The sequence below is a fragment of the Nipponia nippon genome, unplaced genomic scaffold (genome assembly GCF_047370975.1).
Source record: "Nipponia nippon isolate SJK-2023a ecotype South Korea unplaced genomic scaffold, ASM4737097v1 scaffold_2, whole genome shotgun sequence".
Lineage (NCBI taxonomy): Eukaryota > Metazoa > Chordata > Aves > Pelecaniformes > Threskiornithidae > Nipponia > Nipponia nippon.
In genome coordinates this window covers 61,636,358-61,659,159 of record NW_028262336.1, presented here as the reverse complement: position 1 = coordinate 61,659,159, position 22,802 = coordinate 61,636,358, and the positions used below count along the sequence as shown (strand labels likewise).

Sequence of the window (22,802 nt, the reverse complement as noted above, 5' to 3'; positions counted from 1 at the left end):
TTGGCCAAAATAATATGTAACACACAACCTGGGTTATGCGTGTGAGTAAGTTTTCAGGCTCAGCATCTAACACATTTGGGCTGTTTTAAAATCACTAGCTTTGCTTCTGTTTAGTATCTATGCAGGTATACATTCTCCAGTTCTTGAAGTTTATGCACAAATAAGCCCATTTAACATGTTTGAGTATAAATCTGGGGATTTAAAGGGGATTTGTAAAGGGAAAAATATCTTGGAGATAGATACAACAATGTGTGTTCACATTTTTTCATATTTTTCTTAATTACTTTTTAAAAGCTAAAAAATCACAGGTGTTCCTTTTCTCTGCGTAATGAGGGGATGAATGAAATGACATCTCCCACATCTTAGACAAGTGCCCTAACCAGCAGACTGCACAACACAACAAAGCCATTCAGATTTGTCCCCAAACTGGCCTTGATAATTCTAAGCAAACACTACACAGCAAAGCAAAACAGTGCATTGTATGGAAGAGAGAGACTGTGAGAGCATTTTACTAACTGAGAGAAGCAGATTTAGGATAATTGGGCACTTACATTAGACCTCGCTCTCTTTTTTAATGATTGGGGATAGGCAAAGTCTGAAATACAGAAATTTTGTCTTCTAAAAATATGTCATCACACATGGTCACTGTGAATATTAGTATTCAAATAAACTCCCAGTTCATGTCTTCTGTAGCATTCACTGCTGCATTTATTTTTATCTGTTCTAGGATCGTAGTTTCTTGCTCATCACTGTAACCTCCCAGTGCATCCCACATGAGATGTTGCACGTTATCCAGTGGATTTCATGCATTGATTGGCATCTCTCTACTTCTGAAGGCAAAACTCTGCTTAAAGGAGAATGAGTAGAGAGAAAGTAAAAGGTAAGATGTTTCAGCACATTTTCTGTTAATTTTCTTTCTGCAGGATGTCAGCCTGTACTAATTTTCCTCTACAGAAATCCTTTTGCATATTCCCCATCAGACTCTGGCACTTCCCCCTTATGCTCCTCACTGCGAGCTTCCCAGTATTCTACTGAGGCAAAACTTACAAATTACTTCTGCTGTGCAAGAGGCCTACACAAACTCCCTGTCTTTTTATGTGTGTCACAAGATACATAATCAAAGAAACCTTTTTTTATTTGTGAACACAAAGGGAAATCCAAGAATTTGGGGAGACTATGGAAGAGGTTTTCTAATATTTACAAGTCTGAATAATCACAAGAAATGCATCAAGCACATCACTGAAATGGATAAATTTAACTTATTATGACTTGCCAATGGAAGAGATAAGTTAATTAGTTACCAAGTTTAATTTCAATCATATGGGGGGGGGGGGCGAGGGGGAGGGGAGAAACACAAAAACAAAAGCTCATTTTCTTCCCAAAGGGGTGAGGGGAGTGTTTCTAAAAATAAACCAAAAGAACTAGCTGCAAATACAAAATGCTATAAAAAAAAAAGCGCTAGCCTAAAAATACCTGCAGAACAAGTGGGATAGCACTAGCCTAGAAATATCACTAGCAGCTGATAGAGTGACATTCCATTTCACTGATGAACTGCAAAAAAGCAGGTCTGCACCTGAGTTCTTGTTCATTGCACCTGGTATAACCTTTTTTTTTTTAGTATTTTTCTACTTGTTTGGGCTGCTGTGTTCGAATGTAGCATTGACCAAAAAAATCCCCAAGAAATCTAACAAAAGTATTATGGACTAGGGAAGAAGAGGAGAAAGCATTGCTACATTACTAGAAATACCTGAACAATATTATTTTAGATGAAAATAAAGCTTTCTTGTGAAATACGTATCCTGTGTAGCAGACAAATATTCAAACTATTCAGATAATTTAAAAAAGGAAAACTGAAAAATAGCCTTTTGGCTGGTTAGTGCGTCATCTGCTCATCAGTTCATCATCTCGACCCAGCTCCTGCCTTTCCATTATTTCCTTTTTGAGCCAGAAATGAACAAGTAGCTTTACCATCACCCTTTACTGTTTGAATAATCATGTTTTTCAGACCAGCATGGTACTGATACAACTTGCAGATTTCTGTAACTCCCTGTTGCCTTTTTCAGATGCATGTAAATAATCCAACTGAAAACATGAGTGCTTTCTGTAACATTAAGGAAAACTTTTGCAAACAGATGGTTTATGTTAGTAATTAATTGTTCAAAGTTTGTAGTCATAGCAGTGGCTTGTTGGAAAAAATCCACAACACTGGAACTGTAACAATATTTATATTTATGCTGGTAGCCTAGGCAAAACAGAGATTGCTCAGGGAAAGAACAACACCCAGGGCTCCTGGGTAAAGAAAGCAATAGTTGAGTCTGAAAAAAAGGACTGAAAAATGAAGCACTGGTAGCTGACAGAATGGGTCTTTGCTGATTGTTCCTTTGGGGTCAGCGGGAAATGTGGGCTGGCAACTTTAACTCAATGTTCATCAAGTGTTTGCACTGGAACTTATCATAATATTTCAGCCTCTCGAAGCACTGACTGTTTGTCACCGGGACGCATGCTGGGGCTCTGTTGGAGACCTGGGCCGAGCACGCCCATCACTCCCTTCTAGCTGCAGACTGGCTCTTCTTCCAGGGAAAACCAAAGAGCTGGTTTGAATCCACATTACATCCCGGTGTGGGGTCAGGATACAGCTGTGGTGTGCACCTAGATTCAATATCACTGAAAAACTAACACGTCCTGTAATACAGCTATTGCCATGGAGAGCTCTCAAAGGTTTTATTTGCCCCCAGAAGACTTACCTGCCTGTACTTGCATTTCTTCCATTCCCTAAGCAATGAAGGTGCTATGTCACGCTAGAAAGGTGCCCAAACCGCCCACGTTCACACTCCACAGCCCGCTGAACTGCCACTGACCGTGACATGCCTGTTCCTCAGCACAGTCGCCTTCCAAGAACGTACAAGTGTTGATATAGCCTCCAGGCTGGCAATTTTCACCTCAAATTTTCACTCTCCACTCATAACCAACATCATTTGCCTAGGAAAGAGTAGCTGCTGACAAGAGCACCAAATAAAGAGTAACTGGGTAACGGCTGGGTTCCTGGGCTCTGAATTTGAAAATGAATATGCTTCTAAACACACAAAACAATATATTAACAGATTCTTAATAATTCTATTATAACTTCATATTTTAGAAAGGATTTCTATAATTGAAGAAAACTTTTCTTGGATGCTTCAATTCAACATTCCTCATGAATACAGAGAATCACCACATCAAACTTTTGGATTTAGATAAAGAAATGATAGAAAATCCATAAAATTGTACCACTTTGTTACACAAAAGACTGAAAAGTAGACTGACCAATAACTTTTACATAAATTTTACATTGTTTTCCCAAGGAATTATATGTGATTTTGCATAAATAATTCCCTCCACTCCTTTTACAGTCATATCAGTTAGTACAAGATCCTCTCTCAATCTAAGAAACCTTTTCGTCTTTAAACAGATTACATTCCTAAATACAATAACAATTAATTATTAAAAGATGGACAAATAATACAAATGAAGAAGTTAATTCAAAATCTATAATATTCCTTCCCAAGAATGCAGAAAGCAATTTTGCTGGTAACAATATAATTCCTTTCACATTAAGACATCTCTGAAAACTTTTTTATTTTCCACTTTGCGTATCATAGATCACTGCTGGTTTTGCCTACGATGTGCTGACAAGCCTGCTACAAGCTCTGCAAAGCCAGAGCAGTCCATCAAGACAAGGCGTGCAGGAAGGGGTACTGGGGCTCCGTGATGCTCCACAGATGCACTGAGCAGCCTTCGCTTCTAGAGCCATTCTAGCCAAGGGAAGTATCATTTTATCACAACATTTGTGTGGATATATGTACATAAAATTAAGGTGTCCTTTTTAAATGTAATTTAAAAAGTGAAGAGGGGCAGAGAAAATAACTGAGCATATCTAAACAACCAGCAATACAAAAGCTTGGTATACAAAGTCCTCTGTTACATAAACAACACCTTTGCCTTTTACAGTAGGATGCATTTGCTATTTAGGCAGAAGCTGTAAAGAAAATGGCTTTAGTTTCAATTTAATCACAATGCATTTAAATAATTAAAAATAATTCAGTTACAGTACTGTTTATAAAAAAGATCATAGGATTATTCATTTCCCCTTCTGCCCCCGTTTTGAATTCTAAACATTATAAAATAAATCCCGCAATGAAAAATTAAGTAGGGGCAGTCACAGTAATGTCTCACACATCAGTGCATGGGCAAAGTATTCTGTCTCATCTCTGAAACAGTACTGATAAGGACACAAAATATTGATGCTTGTCAGTGTTGGTATGACTTGGTCGTAATAAAATCCATAATGATAACATAAGCCAGCAGTATTTTTAAGTACTAAGACATTTAAACATATTTTGTTACAGCTTGTCATGTAATGACAATAAAACCATTGAGTAAGCATTCTGGTGTGTCACATTTATATTATTTCATCCTTATTTCCCAACTACTTGTGGGAATAAATGAGATTGTGTTTTACTTTGACGAGATGCAGCTGTGCCCTTGAGGCTTGTTACAAACAGGTTCGCAGGAATGCAGCTGTGCCCTTGAAGCTTGGTACAAACAAGTTTGTGAAACTTAGAGGCAGAAAAATAAGGATGATGAAGAACCAATAAGCAAAGCTGAAGAGACTCGTGGACACTAGATCATATTATAAACGGGATAGATTGTAAAATAAAGTGTCTTCACCTAAACTCATATGCGGAGTCCATGTTTAATTGCCACAAATGGTGACCCCGACGTGATTTGGCCCTAAGAACCGCGGACGAGAGAGCGGCTGGTGGCAAGCCCAGCTGAACTTTATTGCAGCGGACCAGAGAGCTGAACTCTACTGCAGCGGACCAGAGAGCTGCTTGTCGACAATTAATCGCCTCAGGAAAAAGAGGTGAGCAGCTGGGAACGGGAAAATGGGGGCGCAAACATCCTCAGAAGAAAAATCTATTTTGCGTATATTTTTGCGAATCCTTGCAAAAAGGGGCATAAATTATGATGAAGGAAAGGTTCAGTTGTTGTTAACTTGGCTGCGAAAAAATGGGCAACAAGCGAACGCAGCGACCGCATTCCAGGTGGAGACTTGGGAGGAGGCAGGAAAAGTGTTATGGGAAGTGGCCACCAAGGGGGACAGTAATGCCACAAGTGTTTTGACGACGTGGAGTTTACTGAAAGACACTTTAGAACAATCAGAGTCAGACCGAAAGGCTGCAGCCTCTGCTACCACTCCAGAGCTAACCCCACAGGGCACGCCAGAAACACCGCCATCGGGTTCGTCCTCTGACAAATCTCTGTTAGTGGGGGCTCAGGATGCACAAGCCTCCACCCCCGCTGCGCCGCCGCTACCCTCTGCACCGCTGTCTCCTTCACCTGCTCCCATGGCTTCAACACCTCTGCTAGACCTCCCAATCCCTGCAACCAGTACCCCTCCACTCCCCCGCCCGCCCCCGGCCCCTGCTGCGTCAGCACTCGTACCGCCTTTCCCTACCGCTCCTAATGCCGATACTCCACAAACCTATAACCAATTGCCGCCCGAGGAATGGGGGGCGTCAGCTGCTGCTGCGAGGTGGCAAAAGATTAGACACCAAGCATTGCAAGCGGGCGATACAGCTTTTTGTTCAGCGATAGCGTGTCCCACCATATGCAGCAATGCAAATGTCCCCAGTGAGCGTGAACCTTTTGGCTGTAATGTTTTAAAAGATCTACAACAAACAGTTGCCGCACATGGACTGGGTTCTCCTTTTACACAATTCCTGCTACGGGGAATATTTACAAATGAAATAGTACCATTTGGTATATAGACGCTTACTAATCTTATATTGACCCCAACGCAAAAGGTGGTCTTTGAAAGCACCTGGCGTACCGCCTGCCAGAACGCCACAATTATCAATATGCAGCGACAACAAGGCGACCCTTTACAAGGGGCAGGACTCTCCCACCTTATGGGGGATCCACCACTAAATCACCCAACGTTACAGGCACGGTTACGACCAGAGATATTAGCACAAGGCAGAGACCTTGCTTTACAGGCATTACTAAGAGTGCTGGATGCCAGAAGAGCGACAAAATCATTTACGTTAATAAAGCAAGGGGCAGGAGAGGGATATATCTCATTCTTAGATCGTCTTAAAGAGGCTTTGGAAAAACAAGTCGAAAATGCAGAAGCAAGAGAGGTCCTACTCCTAAAATTAGCCTTTGAAAATGTGAATACGGACTGTTAAAAAGTGCTTTTGCCTCTAAAAAATCCCTCCTTAATGGATATGATAGAAGCTACCCAGAAGGTGGGGTCAATGTCACATAATATGGAAACATTAGCTACAGCTTTTGCCACCGCACTGAAAGTACAGAAATCATGTTTCTTCTGTGGAAAAACTGGACATTTTAAAAGAGATTGCCCACAATTGAGAAGGGGAGGAAAACCGAGCGCATCAAGCGCACCCAGACTATGTCCAAAATGTAAAAAAGGAAGGCATTTCGCGAACCAATGTCGATCGAAATATGACGTAGATGGCAAACCATTATTAGGGAGATTGGGAAACTCGCGAGGGGGCGCGAAAGCGGAACGCGCTCAGACAGCAAATACACCGTTACAAGCCTTTCCGATTGTCTCCGAGCCAGCACCGCCGGCAGTGCCGGACTAGATGTTTCCACATTCACCACAAGGCCAAGCCATAGTAGAACGCGCACATCGCACTCTAAAATCCATGTTGCAAAAACAAAAAGGGGGAATGCCAGGAGCCACTCCAGCAGACAGACTAAGTAAAGCCGTGTATGTGTTAAACTACCTGAATATGTCTGAAAATAATATTCCTGTTACTATCTCTCATTTTCTGTCTCTTCAATCAAAAGATTTAACAGCCACACCACAGAAGGCCCGAGTTTTTACAAAATCACTACAAACAGGTAATTGGGAAGGTCCTTGTGATCTACTAACCTGGGGCAGAGGGTATGCTTGTGTCTCAACAGATGTAGGACCTAAGTGGGTACCTGCAAGGTGTGTAAGACCGGCTCTTGCATCAGGTAACAGGAATGAGCAGCAGAAGACACTGAACTCCGAGAAGACACATGGGGAATGACTTACCAGATAACTCCGAATCAATCCATAAAGCAATCAAAGATTTGAAGGAGGGGGTTAGCAGATTACAAGTCAGCGATGGATTTGATTGGCTGAATCACTCACTAACAAGTTGGGGAATTGGTGGGTGGATAGTGTCTATAATCAAAATGGGTCTTTTCTTGTTACTAATATTTTGTGCTATAATAATGATAGTTTCTTGTCTAGTGTCTTGGGTACAGAAAATACTACAGAATATGATTAAACAAGCTTTTGTGGTAGAAAAAAAAAGGGGGAATTGTGGGAATAAATGAGATTGTGTTTTACTTTGACGAGATGCAGCTGTGCCCTTGAGGCTTGTTACAAACAAGTTTGTGAAACTTAGAGGCAGAAAAATAAGGATGATGAAGAACCAATAAGCAAAGCTGAAGAGACTCGTGGACACTAGATCATATTATAAAAGGGACAGATTGTAAAATAAAGTGTCTTCACCTAAACTCATATGCGGAGTCCGTGTTTAATTGCCAGAAATACTATCTTGTCATTAACTTCTAATGAAATCAGTGCATAAGTTTAGGGAAGTAGCATTGCATTCAAAAGCAAATTCCCTGCTATCTGATGTACCAACACAAGACAAGCAATCTTATAAAAAAGAATAATTACCATTCCTGCCATCCTCCCCTCCCTCTCACATCTTCATTTTTTCTGGTTTCACTACTTTTTTTTTTTTTTTCCATCGTGTAAGAACTTCAGACAAAAAGAAGGAAAACAGGATCAGGTATAACTTGAGACAAACCACTCATACGCACTGAAAAACCGAGTCCTGCAATGAACCCACTCTGCAGAGCAGGCAGGTGCAGCACTCTGCTTTGCGCTGCTCCACATCTATGCACTGGAGCCACCGCGCAAGCTGCGTGAGCCTGTGCGAGACTCGAGCCGGCGGGTGGCAAGGACAAGCTGGCCAGGTTGCTTGTCCTCGCTGGTCTGTCAGTCAGAGCCTATGGTCCCCTGCATCAGTAGGACGATGGTCTTTATATCAGGGTTATCTTCTCTGGGCTGCTGATGACTGGAAGGTGTTTTGGATAAGTCTGCTAGTCATCCCTCACATTCATTTGAAGCTTACCATGCGAATCTATCAAATGTTAGATTGGGAGTTAAGAGAGCTCCAGCTCCCAAGGAATCTCCAGGAAGCTGCATGCTCACAAAATGGGGCACAAACCTCCCATATGCAATTAAATGCTCATAAGATAGTCATCACCTTCTTCCTAGCTTCCTAAAAAAGCAGGAGAAAAATAGAAAACTTGCCAGGAATAAAAATAAATAAAATCACCTTTTACTTAAAAAGCTTTGCTGGAACCATAACTTTGCTCAAACATCTCTCACCATAGAGCTAGCTTAATTCTTGAGGCAGTTAGAGATGCTCATCTCTGACAGGTACCAGCCACTGCAAAATTAACCTTGTTAAAATCAGAACAGAAGGCTCCACCTGTGTTTGGGAACAGAAACATAAAAGTATTCCTGAATTACTCCCACAAAATCCATTTCAGTTTTGGGTAGAATTCCTTTTGTTGTTTTTTTTGGGGGTTTGGGTTTTGGGCTTTTTTTGGTTGGTTGGTTGGTTTTGTTTTCTTGCATTTAGAAACAAAATCCAAATCAGAAGGAAAGAGACATTCCTTCCTGTGTGCCACCTGCACAGGTCCCCTAGTCTGCACCTGCAAGAACAAACCAAAGCAGCTTCTCACGAGGATGCGCTCTGGACTGGCTCCCTCTCATCACAGGCATTTGGCTTCTACTGCTGTACCAAGTCAAGCTAAAGTTCATTTGATAATGAGACACTGCACTACCTAACCATCGGGATGCCGCATGGGCTGGCAGCTTCCTCCCAGCCAGGGTCCGTCCCAGTGTCCCCAGCAAGGAAGCAGGGTGGGCTAAAATGGGCCTCCTGGGCCCAAGGCGCGGTTGATGAGGGCCAGTAAGGCTTATCAGCGCCCTCGGGGCCCTGGTGTTCATAGACAATCGGTAAGAAGAGAGCGCCCGTTCTCTGCAAACACTAAACATGAATTATGCAATGCCTTGTTCAAATCGTCTCTCTGTATTTTTTTAGAGAGTGCAAGCATCCATTTAATGGGAACAAAACCAAACAAGAATTTTAAAAAGAGCAAGCAGAAAACTACAGAAAAAAAGTATGTAGGTGCTGAAGAGTATCTTTAATACTCTTGCAAGACAACCATTCAAACAATGAATGCGCACAACCCAAAATATAACGGACAAAACTTGTGAATTTTACATCGTAAACATCATAACCTCCTTTTAAAATCCTATTCCCGAGTTCATTTTACATGCAGAAATTAGACTGATTCCCTGGATGTCTGCTTTAGTGTCCGCCTGAAGTCAACAGTTCTTTTTTTCACTCCTCTTTCTTTCTCTTGCTTCATCCAGGGGCTTAGGGTTTGGTTAACTTGCTTCCCTTTAAGTTCATCACCAGTGAAGACATCCAAGAGCTACATTAGCTTTTCTCGCCTCACACCGAGATCTTCTTTATTCTCCTTACCGAATGGAAAGCTTCGCTTGCAATAGGTTTGAGGAGGACAGGTCTAAGCTAATGTAGAAGACTTGAAAAGCTCACATGGGAGGGCTTTGTCACAATACTGACCACATTCCTACTGTTCCTCTAGTCCAGGCAGGAAACCTGCTGGTCAGGCTGGCTTTAGCTCTCGCAGTAAACCATGCTGAGTCCAGTTACCAGGGAACAGTGATTTTCTCCGACTTGACTGTTCCCACTGCGATCTTTTAATCTCTAAGTACGCCGACTTAGTTCAAAGGTGCTATATCTTGGAAGAGGTGGGGAACGAAGAGCATCTTAGCAGAAGCAAATTGTCCACAACCTCCTGTTTAAAAAGAATTGGTGCTGTTCTGCTGTCAGCATGGAAGTGCTGCTTATAGTGATCTCCTTCCTAAGGGGAAGCAACAAATGCATAAGACCTTCAAACACACATTAATTTACAGTCTGAACCCTTGCCTGGGTTTTAGACAGGCGTATAGTGTAGATTAGGCCTGAAAAAAAGCAAAAGCATTATCAATACAGGTCTTGAAAATACTTCACTTGGGAAATTTCACATGAAAATGCTGATACAGTCTAAAAATAGAATTAGACTTATTGCTGCTGGTTATACAGAAGTTAACTGTGGTGGGTTGATGCTGGCTGGATGCCAGGTGCCCACTGAAGCCGCTCTATCACTCCCCCTCCTCAGCTGGACAGGGGAGAGAAGACATAACAAAAGGCTCGTGAGTCGAGATAAGGACAGGGAGAGATCACTCACCAATTACCGTCACGGGCAAAACAGACTCGACTTGGGGAAATTAGTGTAATTTATTACCAATCAAATCAGAGTAGGGTAACGAGAAAATAAAAATCTAAATCTTAAAACACCTTCCCCCCACCCCTCCCTTCTTCCCAGGCTCATCTTTACTCTTGGTTTTCTCTACCTCCTCCCCACCAGTGGCATGGGCAATGGGGGTTGTGGTCAGCTCACCACACGTTGTCTCTGCCGCTCCTTCCTCCTCAGGTTGAGGATTCCACACTCTTCCCCTGCTCCAGCGTGAGGTCCCTCCCACGGGAGACAGTCCTCCATGAACTTCTCCAGTGTGTGTCCTTCCCACGGGGTGCAGTCCTTCAGGAACACACTGCTTCAGTGTGGGTCCCCCGCAGGGTCACAAGCCCTGCGAGCAAACCTGCTCCAGGTGTGGGCTCCTCTCCACAGGTCCACAGGTCCTGCCAGGAGCCTGCTCTAGCGTGGGGTCCTCCACAGGCTGCAGGAGGATACCTGCTGCAGCATAGACCTCCATGGGCTGCAGGGGGACAGCCTGCCTCACCGTGGTCTTCACAGGCTGCAGGGGAATCTCTGCTCCGGCGCCTGGAGCAGCTCCTGCCCCTCCTTCTTCACTGACCTTGGTGTCTGCAGGGTTGTTCCTCTCACATATTCTCACTCCCCTCTCTAGCTGCAATTGCCCAGGGTTTTTTTTTCACCTTCTCAAATGTTATCCCAGAGGCGCTACCACCATTGCTGATGGGCTCAGCCTTGGCCAGCATCGGGTCCGTCTTGGAGCTGGCTGGCATTGGCTTCATTGGACATGGGGGAAGCTTCTAGCAGCTTCTCACAGAAGCCACCCCTGTAGCCCCCCACTACCAAAACCTTGCCATGCAAACCCAATACATTAAATTCTTGGATTCTGAAAAACAACTACTGTGAGAGTTACACAGGTATATATAAACTCATTTTAGAGGAACTCCTCTAATGGCTTTTTTATCTGCTTATCTATCTTGCATGAAAAAACAAACCCAGGATTAAACTAGCAAGTAAACAGAGCTGGCATTACTTGTACTAGAAAAAGGGTCAGAAATGGTATTCAGTAACAGCTTTCAAGAAGTTCAAAACAATCAGAATGCAAAAAGTACAGACCAAATTTAAGACTCCTACTTTTATAAGCTCCTTTTATCTATTCAGATTGAAAATTATTCTGTAAACCCTATGCTAAGCACATTAGCCCCTCTGAAATCAACATGAGGTCTCATGCGAGACCAGCCCCTACCGCCCCACTGCCAAGGCTCTGGCTTTTCTGGAGCAGATCAGAGCATCAGGGCTTGCCCAGGGAGACAAGCAGAGAAGGCTGCCTCTCCACTGCTGCTGAGAAGCCCTTCACATTTCCTCCATTTAAGGTCTCCTGCATTTCTCCCAGCTCTTGCAGAGCTGCAGCAGAAAGCTGCCCAGTGGGGCACTGCTGGGGACTGTGCTGGTCCCAGAGAGTGAGGCAGCAGCCTTGGGGCTGCTCTAGCTTCACCTCACTGCAAGGAGAGTACAGGACAGAGCAGAGCCAAGCTCATGGCTCGCATTTGCCCAGGGAGGGCAAGGTGGTTAGTGCTAATGTTGTGCCAAGACCAGACTGACACAATGGTTAATGAGACCCTTTCCCCCCCACACATTCAGCAGCCTGAATGAAGATCTAATATAGCACCCTTGTTCAAGACACTTCAAGTCAAGACTGTTTGCCATTGTTCATTCTCAGCATGCTTTAGTGGAGGAATGAAGAAAAAAAACCCAGCACTGCTGTAAGAAAAAAATATGTAGTGCCTTTATTGAATTAAGAAATGGACCCTTCTTCAAAGTGCCTTTACATAACACACATGAAAACTTCAGCATCATTTGTATAAATATATCAAAAGGAACAAATATTTTTTAAAAAACAGTATTTTGGCTCAGTAAAATAACCTTCCTATCCCTCAAGGTAGGGATAACAAGTAGCAGTTTTTCACTCAATCTATTCCAGTCAGCAAAAATAATTCAGGAGGCCTGAGGTTGCTGGAAGTCTGTTGGCTGGCCTGCATACTGCGAGCTGTCATGGTGGAAGTGCCAAGCCAGTATTATACCCTCAGAGTACAAATACCATATTTCCAGCGTCTAGTCTTCACATTTGACATAGGGATCTTCTTACAGAAGAGTTCTGTGAGCAAACCGTACAGCTTCTGTACTACTAAATTCTTCTATCGATGTGAACCGTAACAATTAGCCTTGCTCAGATGGACCTCAGCAACTTTAGATGGATCTCAAGGCTCTCTTACCCTACAACAGGCTGTCACTGAACACACACCATATTTAAAAGCAGACTGCGTGCAACAGCTAAGTGAATGTGGGTCTTCATGACCAGAACTGATCCTCCCTTGACACTTGTGTCTTGACTAAAACACAGAATGAGAACAGAATATAAGCATGTGCATTGGTCTATACATACATAACATTCATCAATACAACACTCCAGTACCATAACAGTTTGAAACAATCTGATGTTGGAAATGCGCTTTTTTCCCTCCTATCCTGAAATGAAGAGAGTCTTATTCCATTCTGGCCAAACACATACTCAACTCACAAAGTTCAGAAGGCCCCGTCTCTCAGAAGTACAATTTCAAGTTTCCAGCATACACCGAGGTAACCAAAGCACTTTAGGTGGGAGAGGAACCTATTTCCACTGGTTTTGTCACTTATCAGGCAGAACACGAGGGTCACACCATCGCACGTTCACTAGGCAGTTCTTCCGTGGGATGGCACCTCAGACTATCGGTTTTGTTTGGTTGAGGATGGAGGCATAAGAAGATAAATGCTTGAGCCATGAAAGAAGAAAAAGCCAACGCTGCAGTGTCAAAATGAGTAGACAAATTCTGAAGGATGCAGAACATGAGTTTTTTCAGATGAAAAAGCAGAGATATCAAAGGACCCACTCAAAGGGAAAATTTCTGCCTAATATTGCATTAGCAACAGCCTTCAAGGACAGCTTAGAAAGTGATGGGAGTCTGACACAATAGTCAGTTGCTTGTTCCAAGATAAGGGAGCTGCATGGAAAAAGATAGGCTGGAGTCTGAATAGGAGGAGAGCAAAAGGTGCTGCACGAGAGAAGCTGATAGGGCACACAAAGGAATTCAGAGTTGCACGCAGCAGTTAGAGGCAGTAACAGTCAAATCCTGAAGCTTCCATATACCACTAGATCTCATAACTTAAAAATGTAGCTTTCAAGGACAGACTGAAAAGTACAGGCAGTTTGGCTCTCACATCTCCTGCTCCTATAAAATTCATAGCTATAAACATGGCATTAAACAGATTTAATAATTTTGTAAAATCAATCAAATAAATTCCCTCCCCTGAAAAAAGAATAGATCATTACAAACTACATCACTGCCTACACACAAGTCAAACACAACTTCAGAGTTAACAATTGTGACATACATAATATTGTTTTGTTTTGTTTTTTTTTTTTTAAAAAAAAAAAAAAAAAGGAAAGAGAAAGGATTCAACATGCACAGTAAGTTATAACAACTTCCTTTCCTGAGCAGCTGTTTGGTAGCTGCGACTCCAGCCTCAATTCATCCAGCCCCAGCCAAATTCAGTACAGAGTCAGCTCAGATTCCTTACATCATCAGGGCAGAGGGAAAGGAGAACAGCAAGCAGCTGCAGGGGGTAACACAGGACATCTCTCTCTCCCCCTCACTTTAAGGAGCACTGGGCAACAATGCTATTTTAGCTCTATTTTCTAAACACATCTGGAGCCAAAAAGAATGGTTCCACCACCCCTTTTCTTCTCCCATTGCACTCTGAACCCTCCAGGAACCAGATAAACTCGCTAATCTGGGAGAAAACTATCCCAAGGAAAAGAACGATTTCTGCCACATCAATCTGTTCAGCCAGCTTCAGCTTTCAGAGCTGACAAATGCTAGAGCCAGCACCCTGGCTGGGAACAGGAGGGAAGACCTGCTTTCCTTCAGCGACAGCAACCCACGAGAAGTGGGTGCCCTGAAGTCCCTTGATCTGGTCCCTAAGTCAGATGAAGCCAGCCATCCTGTACTCCCCATGAGAGAGTCTCTGTCATTAGCTAATTGTTCCACTTGGGGTAAAATAAGAACAAATATATTAAGCCACCTAACTGGGGAAAAAAAAAAAATCTTTTTAAGATTAATTTTTTTGACTCAGTACAGCATTACAATGGTATTTTTACAGTGTCTACATGGGAAAATGGAAAGTGGTAGGTGCCCCATCCTTGGAAATATTCAAGGCCAGGCTGGATGGGGCTCTGAGCAACCTGATCTAGTTGAAGATGTCCCTGCCCATTGCAGGGGGGTTGCACTAGATGACCTTTAAAGGTCCCTTCCATACCAAAGCATTTTATGATTCTATGAAAAGTGACTAAAAATGGTACAGTTCTTTAAAATGTAAAAAAGATCAGGGAAGTGAATTTATGCTTTGTCAGGCTCAATAGCACTTTTGGGGGACTGGGATTGTCTCTTATCTTTTCTCTTGGATGATAACACACTGATGCAGTAACACAGAAGGATTTATCTTTCAGCAAACTGAGCAAGGCAAATAATGAACTTGTGACAAAAAAGTTTTGTGTCATTTCATTAAAAAAATTGAAACAAAAACATTTACTGGCATCAACCATGCCCATTACATAATATCACAATTATAATTAATATAGTTCCCTTCATATTCAACCTTTAATTGCAAAATGCAAGTTTTCTGGGTTTTTGATAGCTTTTTTCCTCTTCCATTTTTAACACCAAAAGAATTCCACCAAATCACAGTGCAAGGCTTGGAAAAGGCCTGATATACTTCCTACATGGTTTCCATGTCATCACTGTGCTACTGACGACATTTCAAGGCATCCTGTTGATCTGGCCAGAAATAAAAATGATTCACATCTGTAGATGAAGTTGTAGTACCTTCAATCCAGAAAATTTGGATAAGATTGTCTGCGCAAAACAGATGCATGTGACCTTCAATCAATCCATCACCAACTATGTGAACTGCATTAGTCATTAAGTGTCATTTTTCTTTTGTTATTTAGGGAGAATTAAAGTCTTTTGGTAACAAATGCAATCCTGATGAAGATCCATTTTTTCTGGATGGCATGTGGTAGCGCACTTTCTTCCAGAATCTGGTACTGGCTGAGTGAGACCTTTCTGAGAAGTCCCCTTTCCATCGGATAGTCCCATGCTTTTGCTTAATATATTTGATGGATTCTGGCATGGTTGCATAATCTTGTATTTTTTGAAGTTCAATGAGAATTACTTTAATGCCATCTTGGATAAGAGCATTATACATGGCTATCTGCTTTTCAGACACATCTTCTAGAATACTGTAACAGGAGGGTTCTGGTACTAAAACAATTATCACTCTTCTACTTTGACGGATTTTTTCATCAGCAACACTGATCACAGCTGTAGGGAAAGAAGTTGTGCAAAATTAAGGCTGTGTGTTTCTATTATTTTTGTTACCAACGTGTTGCAGCTGGTTCATTCACTGTTTGATACTTGAGCCAACACACTTTACCTCACAAACAGGGACAGGATAAGAGCATGCAAGCAGTTACATTGGGCTAGCCAACAAGTAGAGATTTGGCCAATGCAACACAATGACGCCATCAGACTGCATGTCTATATTCTTGTTTTGCATGAACAGAGAAGAGCTACTAACTATCTACTACTTATCCTGCTAATGCCATTTTATTATCATCATAGGTACAATTGCAAAAAAAAAAGGTCCAAAACCATAGGCCTAGATAAAACTATGACCTTTTTCCTTAAACGGCTTGTTCTGATATGCTTAACTGTTCTTTGTTACATGTAAGTGGAAGAGAAAGCAAAGAATCCTCCCTTCAACGGCATTCCAGACAATTAATTCTAAACCAGCAAAATACGGTAAATACCACACAAAAACCATACAGGTTAACCCTAGAACAGACTATTGCATTTTTTCAAGCTAGAAAAATAAAGCAGCACTTCAGATTCTACTTCTCAGGGGACCCTTCCTTCTCAAACCACTGCCAAAAGCCTTCAGATGTAAAAAAGTGATCCACAAACCACCTCATGTAGGTTTGTTCACACCCGTTTTTTTTTAAAAAAACAAAAACTTCTATTTAAGGCCTAGTCTGCAAACTTATTCAGTCTCAGTATTATCTTTTTAAAGCCGTAAGACCAGGAAGGATTCAGATGACTCATCATTTCACCTCACATAAGCAGTTAATGGGACAGACTTTGCAATTTTCAGTGTCAGATCCTAGAAATTTAAATTTAATGCACATATGCACACAGAGAAAACCTCCACAAGGATTGTAAAGCCTTGCAAGGAAGGCAATGCTTTGTAAGAACTTTCACTAGGGACAAGTAGTCTTTGATACAGCTGATCGTTCCTGATAATTTAGTGTTGCTTTGTATTCTTTTTTTTCCATCTGCACTGTCTAAGCATGCATTATACCCTTTATTGGATTCCACTGGTTTGACAGCAATTCTCGGAGTAAATAAAAATGAAATAGTAGAGAGGTCATCCTGTCAAATGGCACCTTGAAGCAACGGGCTCTTTTCACATCACTCATGAGACCTACTTTTCCATGTTTCCTGCCATTAGTCATCATTCACAACCACAATTTCAACTCCTCTTCCCCTCAGCATCCTTCCACCTCCAGATGTCTAGGTTAGCCAGACATTGAAAAAACTGGAAGAGCTAAATAATGACAAGGGAAAGGCTGAGATAAGCAGACTTCATGGGAACATCCAGTGCTGTATTTGTCGTTCTCCATCAGAGAGAATAAGAAAATCATAGCTCATTCGACGGTGGGAGATATTTAGAATCACATCCGATTGACTGCCTGTTTCTGAGTTGTATTTGCAGCTGCCAATGAGAAAACTCAAGTGTAATTTGTCTTCAGATAGCTTACCTTCTCCTGGTAAATCATCCCTCCCAAATATGAAGAGGTTATATCCACACTGTCTTTCTAAGACCTCTGGCAGTATCTTCAGAGCAAAAATATCTGATGAATACAAGCAGCTCTCTCTGTTCTTTGGATACAGAACATAAGCATCATAGATCTTCCCATCTGAAACTAAAGAATGAGCGATAGGAGTAATATAAAAATGGATTCTAAGGACACAAAACCAAGCAAGCAAACAAACAAAAATCTCTAAACTCTGTTTTTTCCCCACTTGAATCATTGTTTTAGGTCCTAATCCTGCTATTATCTAAACATGTATAATTATACTAAGCCTGAAATATCTGCAGCATCAAGCCTTCTAGAATTCAGTATGCTGGATCTGAATAGATAAGAGAGACGTGAAAAATTAAGTAGATTTGAATATTCTTTTTTGAACTCTAAATAAAAAAATGCTATTACTCAGTCATCTGGAAAATAGCGGTTCAAGCAGTACAACTGAATACTTAAAATTCGGACTGCCATATAACTCATATGTCATTTTTGTAACCTGCAGTTTCAAAACACAGCAACCGCTTAGACACAAAAAGAAAACCAAAGGATTTGGCAAATTTCAAGGTCTGAATTGTGTTAGATATTTTGGAACAAACTTTTCAGAAAGACCAAATTTAAAAGACTTCAAAGAAGTCTTACAGAACTTCAATACCTCTAGAAGATATTTTCTGTTTCTCTAGCCATGTACCTCCTCTCAGATGTTTGGAAATGACCCATACTTCAGCATACTCCCATAGACAGCACCCCTATCAACATTTTTCTGCATGCCAAGAATTTACAGAGAGTAAAATAATCAGAAGTGCCTTCAAATAGAAAACAAAAGATGGTGAAATGTGTCCTGGTTCGTCTATGGAAAATAAAAAGCACGCAACAATTCCACTGTATTACTGCTTTCTGTAAGAACGGTAATTAAAAGAAGCCTGAACAACTGCTATCAGAACAGTATTCAAACCACTGAAGTGGGTCTTCAGGGAAAGGAATGATAGTACTGGACTCCTGGAAAGTTGCTGATTTTTGCCCTGTAGATGCTTTTGTTATCTCAACTGATTCTATACATCCTAAAAACATGTTATCCTTTCAAAAATCCCAAGGAAGACTGATCACAGTCCATGAGGTTAACTCATTGCTTTGCAAGGGAAGGTGGAGGCTCATTACAACACACAGCACTGTTACACAAATGTACCTTTTTTACCCAGGAAGGGATGGCAGGAGTCCCGATACCAAAGCACAATATCAATTTTGAAGATCTTGTAGATAAAGAGAGTAAAAAATACTAAAAATACCAAAGAAACTCCTCCTCCAATTAAGTAATGCTGAATGTTCTGAGCTGTAGTAGAGTGGAATAAGAAGAGAGAAAACAAAACAGTTATACACTAGAACTGGAGAAAGACAAAAGATATGTTCAAAAATGTTTAGTCATTAAAGTATATTTTAAAAAAAAAAAAGGCATGAATGAATAGGACTGAAAGTTTTTCGTGCATGCTTTCTGCAAATACTGTTATTTGACAAGCCTACTTTTACCTTTCAGAGAAAAGATACCTTAGCAATGTGACAAATGAGGCTACTCTTCAGCTGAAACACCAAAATATTGACGTATATCACAGTGCAGCAGTAGAGCAAGAACCCTTGTACAAAATTTTATCAGTCAGAAAGCAAGAAAGTCAGAGGTGGGGAGGCGATGTCCTGACCATGTTATTCTCCCCAGACCAACCAGCTTTCCATTGTCTCTAGCCTCTTCGAAGATCTGTCATTGAACCTACTAATTTGTTGTGCTTAATAGATTTGTTGTCCTTAAAACAAACAAACACCCTCCACAAACTGCCTTTTTTATTTCATGCATATGAAAGGATTTCTGAGGTTATAATCCTACCCTGACAATCTTTATGAAGAACTTATAGTTATGTAACAAGATAGAGCTCAGATCCACTTTCAGTCAATTATTTGTTTACAATGTGGCTAGTTAAAGGTAAGTTTGAGAATAACATTTGCCAAAGGATTGCCTCACAGTTGACAAAGCCAGCTCAATACAAGCTCAATAGACCAGAGGCTCTTCTGCAGCTAAATTGAAAAAAATGGGCACTTAAAAATGTAGTGATTTGCTTTTCTGTGTATCTGTTTTTAAATAAAAAGAATTAACTTCTTCAGCCTTGCATTTGAGTTTTTAAAGCTCACTTTACCTTTAAGTTCATCTACTAAAAAGAAAATTTCATGCTAGCCAGCAATAGGTCAAACTTATCCTTGTCTCTGAGCACAAGACTGGGGTCTCCAACAAGTGCCAGGATGCTCCCAATCAACATGCATGAGCCTATCTACAAGGTGATAACACAGCACATGCATCAGTAATGGGAAGTCCATAACCTTTCCAAGCAATCTATTTCATTCCTTCACTATCATCACTGTTAGACTTTCTCCTACTATATAAATAGATTTTTTTTTTTCTCCTGGCAATCTGAGCCCATTACTTGTTACTGAAGGATAAGACAACCAGGTCTGCATACACATTCATGTCCTTTTGACAGTCTTTTCCACACTTAGTTATGTCTTCCCCCCCAGCTCTTTTAGAGAATTGGCAATTTTCACTGCTCCTCTAGACACATGATCTCCTCTGATCCACATCCTTCTTTAAGTACAACTGTGTAAAATGAACCACAGTATTACACTGAGGTCTCATACTTGCTTCAAATAAATTGGAGACTTTCATTAGTATTTCCTAAAATACTGAATGAGAGAAGACAAAGCAAATTAAAAGTGCTATTTTCTTTAATTTTGCTAAGAATATGACAAAAAATTCACAAAGAAAGGTATTGAGCTGCATTGCCCACTCTGCACAACAGTCCATCACGCAGTTTTAGCTCCAAGTAGGGTGTTGTCAAACTAAGTGAGAAGTAAGCATCGTTAATCACCATTTTATCAAGATGAGATCTCTTACCTGGGCGTTCCAATTTGATGTAGGCCGTAAATTGTTGAGAAGCATATATGAAGTGACAGAAAAATTTATGAGCATAATCCTTTACTTTTACTTCTGAAATGTTAAATTTTGTTCCAGATACAGCAAGTCCATGAGGCATCCCCTCTCTGTCATTTAAAAAAAAAAAAAAGGGTAAAAAGGAAACATCTGTAGAGAAAAACTGACATATCCGTGCTTAATATAGGATAGATTCATTTTTTACCTCTATAAACCTAAAAAGCCAGTGAAGCACAATAAACACAATAAACCTGTAAGGAACAGCTTCATGACCAGAGGTGACTTGGCATTTTCCATACACATTGGGTTGTTGTTTTGATTTTGGGTGGGTTTTGTTAGTTTGTTTGTTTTTTCTGGGTGGGACAGACTACACCATTAGCAGTTTTGCAGATAATACAAAACTCAAAGGGATGGCTGATACACCAGAGGGTCATGCTGCCATCCAGAAGAACCGTGACAGGCTGTAGAAATTGTCTGACAGGAACCTCATGAAATTAAAAGCAAAATGCAAATCCTGCACCTGAGGAGGAATGACCAGTTCCCAGACACCCTGGACTGCATTAAGAAGAACCCTGCCAGCAGGCTGAGGGAGATGATCCTGCCCCTCTGCTCAGCACTGGTGCGGTCACACCTGGAGTAGTGGGGCCAGTTCTGGGCTTCCCAGTATAACACATGGATGGATTTACTGGAGCAAGTCCAGTGCACGGCCGTGAAAATGATTAAGGGAGTGGATCATCTGCCATACAAGAGAGCAGGGACTGTTCAGCCTGGAGAAGAGAAGGCTCAGGTGCAGGTGGGGGTAGGGAAATCTTATCAATGTGTGTAAATACCTGACGGGAGGGAGTGGAGAAGAGGGAGCCAGGCTCCTTTCAGTAGTGCCCACTGACAGGACAAGAGGCAATGAGCACAAACTGAAATGCTTTCACATCTGAAATTCCATCTGTACACTTTTTTATTGTCAGGGTGGTCAAACACTGGAACAGGTTGCTCAGAGAAGCTGTGAAGTCTCCATCTGTGGAGATATTCAAAACCCAACTGGACACAGCCCTGAGCAACCTGCTCTATCCAACCCTGCTTGAGAAGGGGGGTTGGACTAGACAATCTCAGGAGATCCCTTTCAGTTTTAACTTTCCTCCCAGCAGAGGAAGAGTTACCTCCTAGGTGTAAGCCCTCAAGTCCATAACATTGGCCATGCCTACAGTGTGCTTTGCTACTAGCAAATGCTCCACAAATTTAATTGCTGAGAAATTGCTACTATTTTTTTAGATAAAACATTATTATTAATATTAGATTAATTTCTCTGATACTGGATAACTTTGAACTATTAATCCTAATTAGGACTTGCACAGGATGTATTTCGCACATCTCCATCTCTGATATGGGAAAATTATCAGGCAGGGTAGTGATTAGAAATGGAGATCACTTCCAAGCAAGCCAAAAATCTTAACATAGAATTGCTTTAAGTTAAATATATTAAATACTTTTCAGGAAGATGTGTTTAATAGCAGCACCAAGTTGGTTTCAGAAGAAGCTGCAGTTATAATAACTTTAAACAGAGAGCTGCACATGTGTCTTAACTGTTGAAGCTGACAAAATTCATGCCCTAAAAAATAATGGACTTAGCTGTGCCTTAGACACCATAAGCTGAGGCCCTAATATTTACAGGCAAACAACAAGTATACAGTTCTATAATGAAAGTATAACACCTATAATGAAAATATAATCACCTTCCCTAAAGGAAGCTGGGGACAAAGCAGAACTAAGATTCCTTCTGGAGGTCAGATACAGAGGAATGAAAAAGATAATTTTAAAACCGGTCTGCAACATAACTCTCTAGCCATATTTTGCACTGATGATGGCACTTCATGGAGACGGCAATGCTTCTGCATGAGTGTGAACTGATCAGCTGAGATTTTTTTCCTTTCTTCTTTACACTACATTTTAGGGGTTATAGTTAACAGCTGTGATTGATACAATGAGACAGCAAACAGTATATCCACACTCTGCTACAGCATAGACCAGTCACTGAGTAACAAAGGTCCTGCTCTCTCAAAAGAAATTGCTGGGTTTATCAGCCTAATTTGTGTTTAAATTTCCCGAACATAAGAAGACCCTAAATGTCCTGCAACAAGAGCTTCTGCTTTGTGTCCTTGAGGATTAGCAGCTGTGTCTGTACTTAGAAAAGGACCAACTTCACAAATAAAAATAACTGGGGTGATTTTTTTGTCTTGGAACAATCTATCCTTCCCATATTAATGCTACAGGGCAGGCTTTAATCTATTAGCAAAAAGGATTGCATAAGAACAAATGCATAAATAAGCCTTACAAAATTCTATGTTTCACAACAGTATTATAAAAGCCTACATATGATTGCTTCATTACATTTTTATCAGATACATCAGTATTTATAATAAAATGCTTTTTTCTTTTAAAACCAAGCAGTAAGAGTATAATGTACATGATGCAGACTTC

At 41.1% G+C, this 22,802-nt stretch overlaps 1 protein-coding gene and 1 long non-coding RNA gene across 7 annotated transcripts in view; both read right to left on the bottom strand.

Annotated features, from left to right (window-relative positions):
• Positions 1-9,249: 9,249 nt before the first annotated feature.
• On the bottom strand, positions 9,250-10,960 carry LOC148055805 (uncharacterized). The gene is made up of 2 exons (XR_015705003.1): positions 10,597-10,960; positions 9,250-10,117 (listed from the first exon to the last, which is right to left on the bottom strand). It is a non-coding gene; the product is annotated as an uncharacterized LOC148055805 (long non-coding RNA).
• A 1,211-nt stretch (positions 10,961-12,171) lies between these two features.
• The window catches only part of LOC104019340 (interleukin-1 receptor type 1), a 37,406-nt gene continuing 26,775 nt past the window's right edge, over positions 12,172-22,802 (bottom strand). For all 6 annotated transcript variants that reach the window (XM_087756881.1, XM_087756879.1, XM_087756883.1 and 3 more), the window contains 4 exons: positions 20,295-20,440; positions 18,549-18,692; positions 17,321-17,485; positions 12,172-15,824 (listed from right to left, as the gene is read on the bottom strand). In XM_087756881.1, coding sequence (XP_087613007.1) covers positions 15,448-15,824; positions 17,321-17,485; positions 18,549-18,692; positions 20,295-20,440 — 832 coding nt within the window. In that variant the 3' untranslated portion in view covers positions 12,172-15,447. The remainder of the gene's footprint in view (positions 15,825-17,320; positions 17,486-18,548; positions 18,693-20,294; positions 20,441-22,802) is intronic.